The sequence below is a fragment of the Corvus brachyrhynchos genome, unplaced genomic scaffold (genome assembly GCF_000691975.1).
Source record: "Corvus brachyrhynchos isolate BGI_N302 unplaced genomic scaffold, ASM69197v1 scaffold59, whole genome shotgun sequence".
Classification (NCBI taxonomy): domain Eukaryota; kingdom Metazoa; phylum Chordata; class Aves; order Passeriformes; family Corvidae; genus Corvus; species Corvus brachyrhynchos.
Window position 1 is genome coordinate 2,908,997 of NW_008246054.1, and position 10,198 is coordinate 2,919,194.

The 10,198-nt window shown below is 54.9% G+C and overlaps 1 protein-coding gene across 1 annotated transcript in view; it reads right to left on the reverse strand.

Annotated features, from left to right (window-relative positions):
- The window catches only part of AGPAT2 (1-acylglycerol-3-phosphate O-acyltransferase 2), an 11,286-nt gene extending 8,827 nt beyond the window's left edge, over positions 1-2,459 (reverse strand). Inside the window, exon 1 of the mRNA XM_008642314.2 lies at positions 2,435-2,459. Coding sequence (XP_008640536.1) covers positions 2,435-2,459 — 25 coding nt within the window. The remainder of the gene's footprint in view (positions 1-2,434) is intronic.
- Between the last annotated feature and the right edge of the window lie 7,739 nt (positions 2,460-10,198).

The window sequence follows — 10,198 nt, forward strand, 5'->3', positions numbered from 1 at the left end:
CCCCCTCTGGTGTGGCGGCCCCGCCCCCCCCCCGCCGCTCCCTCAGCGGGGCGGGACCGGCTCGCAGGCAATGTTCCTTATGGAGCGGGGATTCCTCAGGCTGCAAGGCGGGCCGGGTGCCCATGGCAAGGGGAGGAGGGAGTTCGGTCCCTTCATGGAGCCCTATGAGGGCTTGGTCCCCCCACGGAGCTCTGTGGGGGTTTGATACCCTCCTCATGGAAGTTTGAGACCCTCACGGAACCATGTGGACTTTTGGGACCCCCATGGAGCCCTGGGGGCGTTTTGTCCCCTCATGGAGCCCTCTGGGAGGTTTGGGACCCTCATGGTGCTATGTGGGGGTTTGGTGCCCTCATGGAGCCCTCTGGGCGTTGGGGACCCTCATGGTGCCACGTGGGGGTTTTCACTCCCTTTGTGGTACCGTGGAAAGTCTTTGGGGTCCTCAATGCTGCTGTGAGGGAGTTTGTGTCCCTCAGGGCACCGTGTGAGGCTTTGGGACCCTCATGGACCTTCTCTGCTGGTGCTCGATGCTGGTTTTCCAGCTGCACAAACATGCTGAGCAGGATGGAGCTTTCCCTGCTGGCACTGGGGTTAGGATAGGATCACGCCCTGAAGGCTCTGTGGGTGCAAAACTGTTACGGGAGATGAAAGTGTCTGCTGGAACCGACACAAACCATTCATTGACCTCGGCTGGTTGTGCAACACTTTTTATAGCGAAACTCGAGTCCTGCGAGTCTCTATGGAGACTCCACTGGGGTAAAGATGTGACCCTGCAGTTCCGAGCATCCCTTTGGCATCCAGAACTTTGCAGCTCCTGGAAAAATCAAGGAAAAATGTTATTCATTTTAAAATAACCCTTGTTCCCTCAGCTGTCCTTGGATTTGCCAACAGAGGTTGCATCCTGTTCCCAAATGAGCTGTCACCAGAACGAGGAGAACTCACTGCACTGTCCCTGCCCCGCAGCAGCTTTAGGGCTGGAAGCAGGAGACAAGCTCCTTCTCTCCAGAGAGAGCACTCCCTACGGCTGCCAGGCAATGACATCTCAGAGCTGGTCTCATGATTCCAGCTAATGCCACAAAGAACCCTTATTGTATTAACATCACCACACAGCATTAGATTAATCCCCCTGGCCTGTGTTGTGTGATCTGTTCAGGGAGCCTTGTTCCAGCGCCGTGCCAGCCAACATATGCCTGGGAAGTCACCGAGACCTTTGCAGCTGAGCAGACGCTGGGCCTGGAGCGATTCTGTGTTATCCTCGTGACTTTTTGCTTTTGTTGACACGGGAAGAAAGTCCCTGGTGATCTGTCACTGGGGCGTCGTGCGGGCCGCTCTATGGAGCTCATAAACGCTGGCTGACGTTGGGAATCTGAAATGTAAATTCCGGCTGCGGTGCCAGCGGCAAGCGGGGTGAGCAGATCCGGCGTGGCGGGGATGGTGCAATGCTCCACATCTGGGCTCCTGGAGGAGTTTGGCTGCCATTCCCTTCCCCCCATGCTCTTCAGCTCATTATCTGGAGTAATGCAAATGAAACATTTGATATTAGTCTGTAGCTCAAGGAAGGGGAGCACTTTCTGATGCCAGATTAGAAGCCAGACATGGGCCTGCCTGTGAGCAAGCGGAGCTGTCACGCTGAGTTATTTCATAAGACAGGCGGTGGTGCTGCCAGATGACGACAGCCTGTGTGTTAACATTTTCATAACAAACTCCTGATGGAAGAGGCCTGAGAGCCTCTGCCCACTGTGCAACACAACAGGGATCACCTCATCACCCTTGAAATGTGGCTGTTTTGGGGCAGAGGCAAAGGTGACCCCATCCCAATCCTCCCAAGCTTCAGCCAGGATAAAGCAGTTCCAAATTCTTCTAAAAACACTGGTTTGTTAGATTGTGCTGTGTGTTTTGCATATTTAAACTACTGACTGGATTATTTAGACATGAGGGAAGGGTACCTTGCAGGTAGTGTAGCTGAGCAGGGCCCAGAATCTCTGGCAGGAGCAAGATCCCATCAGGTGCCAAGCAGAAGGGTCCACACAGCATCACTGCTGGTGGGATTTCTGTGCCTGGCTCCATGAAGAGCCATGAAGCCCAATGCATTACCCTTGTCTTACAATAATCTGGCTGTGTTCTTTTATCTTTTATTTGCCTAAATTTATTGCTTCCCTTGGCAACAACATGTGACCTCCCTGTGGATGACTAGCTTCTGACTGGAAAAGAAATAGAGCCACGGAGAACATCTCCCACGTATGGAGAAGGGAAGAGAGGGAAAGCACTCGGAGGGGTATGGAGGAAGGAGGGATGTGTCCAGCTCTGGGCTGAGCAGATTGTAGAGCAGCAGGAGGCTCCAGGCTGGGAGAGTGGGTGCTCGGCAGGACCCTCTGGAGATGCCGGCTGGGCCGAAGGAAGGCTGGATTTGTGCAGAATCTCACTCCCGCTGCCTCACCCTGCCTCTGCCCTTGGCTGCCCATGGCGCCTCTGGCAGCTCTATCCATCGGCCTGCTTCCTTTTGCCTCCTGCCAAGGGCCGTGTGTTGAAAGCAGCAGCTGGGTTTGGTGACATTAAACTGGGGGGAGGAGGAAGCAGCCAGCCAAACATCCTCATTTGTGGCCTTATCGTGGCACGCATGTGCGAGGCTGGGAGCCCTCACAGGAAGGGCTGATAGCAGGAAGATGTGGGTTGTGCAAACTCCTCAACACCAACCCCTCGTGACGGGTGCTGCACAGCAGCCTCGATTGCCAGGGACTTGGGGTCAGTGAGGCGATCCACACATCTGCCATAACTCCTTCCAGACCTCTGTCAGTCCGTCCATCCATCCATGCATCCATCCATCCACGGATCTATCCTCTTCCCTCTTTGCCTGTCTCAATTAGCAGCTGGCTTTGGGAGATGTGTCAGAGCCTGGTGTCACTGTGTGTCACCTCTGTGTAGCTCAGGGTACACAGGACAGCCCAGCATCGCAGCACAGATGTGGTTACACTGTGTCACTTACTCCCACACGGACAGGGCTGCAGACTGGGAACCTGGACCTTCTTTACATCCATAAGCGAGGCTGCCCCAAGGGCTGCCCCCAGTGGGATGGCATCACTTTTCCTGGAATCGTTGCCCTTGCAGAGACAGCAAAGAGGTTTGCCCTGGGCAGGAACACCACCGTCTGCTTGGCGAGGATGGTGCTAAGAGCAGTTTGTGCAAAAGATGTGGGTGAATCCCATTTCCCTCTCGCCTAAAGGGGCACATGGGAGATGAAATTTTCCTGCTGCTTCTGGTGTGGGCAGCAGGGGAGCTCGTAGGTGAACCCACACTCACAGGGGCAGAGCTTCAGCCTGACCCTCAGTCTCCACGCTGGCTCCTGCTGCTCCATTGCCACGCTCCCTGGAGTTGCTGGGCTCCTCGGTAATCACACGTCAGCGCTCTGGTGACAACAGAGTAAACAGTCGGGGAGGAACCGGGTGGTGACTCAGCGTGGTTTCAATGTGAGCACCGCAGTTCCTCTCTCACAACGGAGCCTTGCACAGGAACCAGAAGCATGAGATTGCTAAACTGCCAGAGCTTCGGCAGGTACAGCCTCCACTGGCTACTGGAAAGGCAAAGAGCCCGAGGGACTTTGACTCTGGGAATATGCAATTAAGAGAGACACATGTTTTAAAAGGCTATTAGATAACCTGAACCTTCCTTCCTGTAACCTTTACTCACCTACAAGTAACTCTATTGAAAAAGTAAGACATTATCTGCTGGGACCTTTATGCCAGCCACGTGCGGATTTAAATCCACGAAAGACACAAGGCAGGATCCTGATCCACGTGAGGAATGCCAGACCCCTCGGTGTGCCAGGGCTGTCAGCGAGGCTGACAACCATCAAGGATTGCAGCTGGGGATAACACACCACCAAGCCCCCCAGCACCGGCTTTTTATTTTTTTGCTCCTGGCAGACTTTGCCAAAAACATGAGGTAGCAAAACCACAAGACTTCCAGGTCTTACTGTTGCATTTGTGTTTGTAACCACAGGCTGGAAATCCCCCTGCACCTCATGGGCTCTGTGCTGTGCCCAGAAATGAGATTGTGCCCAGTACAGGACACAGCCTCTGAAGAAGCATCTTGCCTGGTTGCAGCACTTGAGCTCCTTCAGACACAAGGATGTAAAATTGGAATCAGGTTTTTTTTTTCCAAGTTGCAATAGGATTAGGCTTTCTCCCAAATGTCATGGGTAAATAAAGCAAATCAAATTGTTTCTGATGAATTTTGTGCTGGTGGATGGGGCTGGATGGTTGACCTGGAGACGATGGACTGAGCAGGGAAGGCAGAGCTGTGAGCCAAGCGCTTCTTTTGGTTGACAGCCTGGGACTAGAGAGGGGTTTGTTGCATCTCCCACATCAGAGCCTCTCACCTCAGGGAGCCCCTGCTCATCATCAGCATAATGTGTCCCACCTGGGCTGGATTCCAATCATGAGGTGTACCTAGATTGAATTACCATAACGAGGCCCCCCTGGGCTGGATTCCCCTAAGGAGTCCCACCTGATCTGGATACCCATAAGGAATCCACCTGGGCTGGAGTCCCATAATGAGATCCACCTAGGCTGGGTTCCCATAAAGAGTCCACCTGCGCTGATTCCCATAACAAGGCCCACCTGGGCTGGATTCAGCCGGTGGTGCTGAGCTCTGGGTGTGTCTCCAGGGTTGGACTGCCAGGTGCTTATGGGCTCTGTGTGCCCCACCTGTGTAACCTGAGCCAGCAATCTCATCCCCTCCTCTCCTGCAGCCCTTGATCCCTGTGCTGGGGATGTGTGGCTGTAATTACAGGAACGAGGAGGATCCTGTTTCCCCGGGGATCTGCAGGAATGACCACTGCAAAGTGGGACACTGCGGCTGTGGGAGTCGAGGCAAGGTGTGTCCAGAAAGGGACACTGATCTCCATTGGAATCTCCATCCCTGCCTCCTGAAGGATGTTTCCCTGTACTCTGAAGCATCCCGTGGCACCTGCTGGGTGCAGGCCCTTTTGGCTGAGCCATGTTCTCTCCCCAGTGCCAGTGCCGTGCCACACAGCAGGACTAAAGGGCCTTTGGGCTAAGTCCAGGTGTGCAATTAAACATCATTTCTGTGTCATAGGGCTGCTTCTGGAGCTGAGCTCAGCCACGGGCAGCTGCAGCACCTCCCCAGCCCCAGATCACCCTGAGGCCGCTGGTTGCTCTGCTGGGGCCAGAACCATCACTTTTGAAGGTGATCCCATCCTCCTGCTCCTGAGCAGGTCTCCTGCTCTCTTCTCTGCCTCTCCAAGGGAAAATGGGCTCCAGCACCTGCACAGACACTTGCTGGGGCCGAGCACAGGAGCTGCTGGAGAAGAAAAAGGCATGTTGCCACCATGGAGCAGTGGAAATGTACTGACACTGCTGGGCAGGGCGGGAGGGACGGAGCAGCCCAGGGTGCTTTCAGCACAAAGACCGTTTTTCTTGTGAACAGCTCCAGTCTTGCCACAGGAATGAATTTGGGCTGGGGCTGAGCTCATTCAGGGGCTGGATCCTGGAACAGGCTGCTGGGATTGGCTGCACCACTGCCAGGCAGCAGCTTTGTTTAGTAGAAGCTTTCACAACGTGAAACCAGCACCCAGCTCTTTGGGCGTGTGAAATCAGTACCCATCTCTTCCTGGGGTACCTGTGTGGGAGCAGAGGGTCTGGGCAATTGCTAGGTAAGACACTGGGGTACTTGGAATGGGATGCCACAAACTCCCCAGGTGCTGCCCTCCTGTTGCACAGCCCTGCTGGAGCTGCCACTGTGTTGCAGCTGGCTCAGGATCTCCTCCAAGTGCCAGAGTCCAGCACAAGGTGAATTCTTTTCCTGGTAGACCTCCCTGGAAATAAACCACGCGCACCTCAGCAGGCTAAAATCCGCACGGGGAATATGTCTGCATGAAACAAACAGTTGCTCTCTCTCTGTTTCCTCTGTTATTGATTAATGCCTCTTAATGACTCCAACCTAAAAAAATCTTGTAGTTGCCGCCTGTCACAGAAGATCAATGGAGCAGCATTAGCAGGAGATAGAGGCAAACTGTCCTGGGTGAGCTCTCTGCCGAGGCCAATCTGGGAGCAGCACAATCGATAGTTCAGCATGACCTCTCCCTCTTGCTTGCTTTTTTTCTCCTTGAGCTGGTTGGGCAATAAAGTCTGCTCTGAGCTTTCACCAGGACTAGATTATAACTATCCAAATTGATCTGATATGTGAAGGATAAAAGGGCCTCTTAAGCCAGCTGTCTGCACTGGCAAAACTCAAGTGGCTGCGCAGACAGGGTCAGACCCTCATTAATTCCTGGATGCTTGGGACCCTGCTCATGCCATGCGTGAAAGCTGGACCACAGTGCTGGAGGGAGACAATTAGTCATGACAAATACAATCTGACTTCTCCCCAGAGCTTTACCAGTCAGCTGCCTGTGCTGCTGGTGCCTTTTCATGAGTGCATCGTCATTGAAGCCACCATGCCCTGTCCCTCCCATGCTCTTTTTGTGATACCTCCTTGTTTCTCTTATTTCCCTTTCTCCAGAAACTGTTGTGCTCAGTGTGTGGGGAGGAGGGAGAGGCCTTTGCTGCTTCACATGCTGAGAGATGCTGCAGCGAGCAGATGTGTCCCTAGTGAAGTGTGGGGGTCCTGGGCAGAGCAGGTGAGGGGGGGTTTCCTTTGCTCAGGGAGCCACTGCCTTCTTGAAAACCTTTTTCACATCAACCCTCCAAACTGCAGCCTCTCTCCTCACCGAAGCTGATAAACAGGGAGCTCGTGGATGATGAAGGTTGACTTAAAAACCTTGTCCAGAGCTGCTCATTCCACCTGGGCACCTTCTTCTCCTCTGAGGCCAGCAGAGCCCTGTGCCTGCTCCAAGGAATGTCTCTCTGGCCAAGCCTGACTTTGGGAGCCAAATGACCAGGGCCAAAGCCGTGCCCTGGTTCTCATGTGGCAGGGCTGGGGGCTGGCAGGGGCTGTCTGTGGGCACTGGTGAGGGAGGAATCCCCTGGGCTGTGTGTCCCAAAGCAAGCCCTGATGATGAATAACTCCGTAATCAGCTAAGCCAGTGCTTGCTCAGCCTCCTCCTCCGAGCTCCTCTGCAAGCTGCTTTTCCTCCTTGGCTGGGAAGCCCCCATGGTTGGCACACGATGGAAATCCCAGTGAGACAAGCTCCACTTTCAGAGCCAGCACCGCAGGGCTCCCAGCCACAGCCACCACCCTTTGCCTTTAACCCTGGCACTGCCTGCAGAGCCCTTGAGCTTCCCCCTCTTCCACCTCATACTTCAGGGCCAGGGACATCCCTGGGGTGTCCCCAGCACAAGGGGATAGTGGTGAAAGAAAGTGGGAGCCCCAAACAGTTCCCAGCAAGCCAGGAGCTCTGTGGGGCTGCAGTCCTGGCCCAAAGCATCCAATGAGCCCCAGCACCCCCATTCAACCCCCCTTAACTTTGTAGTGCTTAATTACAAGTAGCAGGGATTCGGAGAGGAAGCGGAGGGGGCGAGCACAGGACAGATTGGAGGGAAGGTTGTGTTGGGGGTGGCAGGGCTGTCAAGCCAGAAACACAAGAACTGATTAGCATTTCTAATTATAACTGCTGCACTCAGCCCGGCAGGGCCCGGCAGGCAGCAGAGGCAGCTGACGGGCTGTACGGAGCCAGCTGTGGATGCCACGCAGGAAGCGCAGGCGATCAGCCTCAAATCCTTCAAAGATGCACAGAAAAGAGCATTAAAGCCTGCATCCATCATCTCCGGAGCTGCGGCGCTGCCTGCGAATGCCGGGTGCCATCGCAGCCCCCCCGGGACAGAAATCCCTCTGGTTTGTGGCCATGGGGCTGATCCTGATGGCAGAGGAGAGGGGGGTGAGCATGTGCCGCTATTATGGTTCAGGGTCCCGCACCCCCTGCCGAGCAGCAGCTCTGGGCACCGCGGGTGACGGCATCGGACTGTGCTGTCCCCAGCTGACATCCCACCCAGAGGAAGGTGGGCAGCACAGGGTGCTCTGGAGGGGACGAGGTGGCTGGGGGTCCCTGCTCACGGGTCAGAGCTGCTCTGCACTGCTGTGAGCTCTGTCTGGAGATCATTTACTCAGAGATCATTTACTCATTAGCATTTAGTCAGGTAAATATTACGGGCCAGCAAATGACCGCTCCGGGGCTGTGGCTGCCCTGCGAGCTCCCATGTCCCGAGGCCACAGTGCTCTTGGGGACGTGCCCACAGAGCCACCGCCTGGCAGGGGAGTGATCAGAGGCCAGCGCACGGCACCCTGCGGGCTTAGCTGGGATTAGCAGGGCTTTGACCTGGAGAAACTGAAGCGACTGAATCAATCAAGGCAGTGAGTGAAAGAATTCCCAGGGAGGAGACGAGCATTGACTGATCCCGGCATCTTCTGGATGCTGACAGCGCCTGGGGAACTGTTTTCCCCACCTTCGAGCCACACAGCTCCGGGTGCCTGCCTGATGCTGGGACCCCAGACTGGCAGGGCGAGGGGAATTTTTGGGAGGGGAAAGACCCCTTGCACAGGGGCAGCAGTCCAGGCTGTGCATCCCTGGTGCCAGGTGCCAGGGACAGAAACCGGAGATGGCCACCATGGGGAGAGATCTCGCTTCCCTTGTGCGTTGAATATAAGGTATCATCACACCTGCAGAATTTTTATTACTCTTTTGATTGGATTAATTAATCATTCAGTGATAACTGCTCATTAGGCATTCTAACAATCAATACTAATCACTTAATTACTTGGCGTATTAGAGTTTGGGCTGGTCTGCTCATTCCTAATTAGATTCGCTGGACAATCCACCCCTGAATTTTGCAGAGCCCTGCAGCGGCATTCCATGGATTTCAAGCCACACTCAGCCCTGGCCCGGGTGTGTCATTTCCCATCTCCATCGAGGGTTCACCACCCACTCTTGGCCTCCAAAGTCAATGTTCAAGGCACAGGGATCTGCAGGAGCAGGGTGAACAGTGAGAGTGGAATGCCTCCAGCCATGCATCTTCCTGTCCCTGCTGTTTCCCAAATTACCGACCCCACTGTCAAAAAGAAAAACAAATCTCAGAGGCTCTTCTCTTTTCCTGTCTTAATTAAAACTGAAAATCAGAGAACCATCCTGGCTTCAGTGGGATGGCAAAACCTGCCTGGATGGGGGGCTGTGGGTGGCCGAGGTGATGTTCATGGTCCCCGTCACCGCAGCAGCGCCCTGGGCAATGTCAGCCCAGCCCACACAGAGGTCAGGGCACAGCTCTGGAGCAGCAGGGACCTCCTTGGGGTTAAAAGCAGGCAGCAAACATGCTGCAGGATTTGGGGGGTTTCAGTCAGTTTTGTGTGATTCTCCTTACTCATCACCACTGTTCGGATTAGTCCAGCAAAGGCTTTTGCTCATTAGGCCCTGATTACTTGGTGCTTGACACTGAGTGGTGCGCTTGACACTCACACTGAGTGGGGATCTGGGCTTGCAGTGACCAGCTTGTTTTCAAAGGTCATTTTGAGCCAAACTCAAAAGGAAGGAGCAACCTGTACCATGAAAAGAGGGCAAATGGATAATCTGAAAATTTGCTGATAGCAAGCAGGAAATTCTCTTAACAATGACCTCATGACTGAGCCTCCCAGATCATTTCCCACTACGTTATTTGCTGTCCCCCTTGCTCTAACTTGCCTGTTGCCACTGCATCCCCCTGGATGGGGCTGTCCCTGGCCCGGCTGACACAAAGCAGCCCCTGTCTTGCCGTGAGGTTTCCCTGCCCAGCCTCAGTGCAAACAGCGAGGACCAGCCAGTACTGCTGCTGGGCTTCAGGGTGGGGAAAGGACACAGCGAGGAGGAGAAGGAGCAGCAGTGACGGCAGGGCTCAGGCCTGAGGGGATGCAGCCCCCGAGCTGTGCTCGCAGGTTTCCTGCTATGGGCAACAAGGAGGCAGTCTGGCTGTCTGTCACCTAAAATGGCTTTTAACAAACCTGGAGTTGCTGTGAGTGCTGGGGGCCAGGTGGGATCAGCGTCTCTGTGGAATCCTCCCTGCTTTGCCGGGACCATCAGCCAGGGCTGGGAGAGCCCCTGTGTGGTGGGGTGAGCCTGGGGATGGGATCCCCGAGTGGGTGGAACCCCGGGCTGTGGGATGAGCCAGGGAATGGCATCCCCAAGTGGGGTGCGCCGCTGGATGGGAGCCCCGGGCTGTGGGATGAGACCCCCGGCTGGGATGCCCAGATGCGGAGCGCTGCATTGGGCTTGACCCGGCGG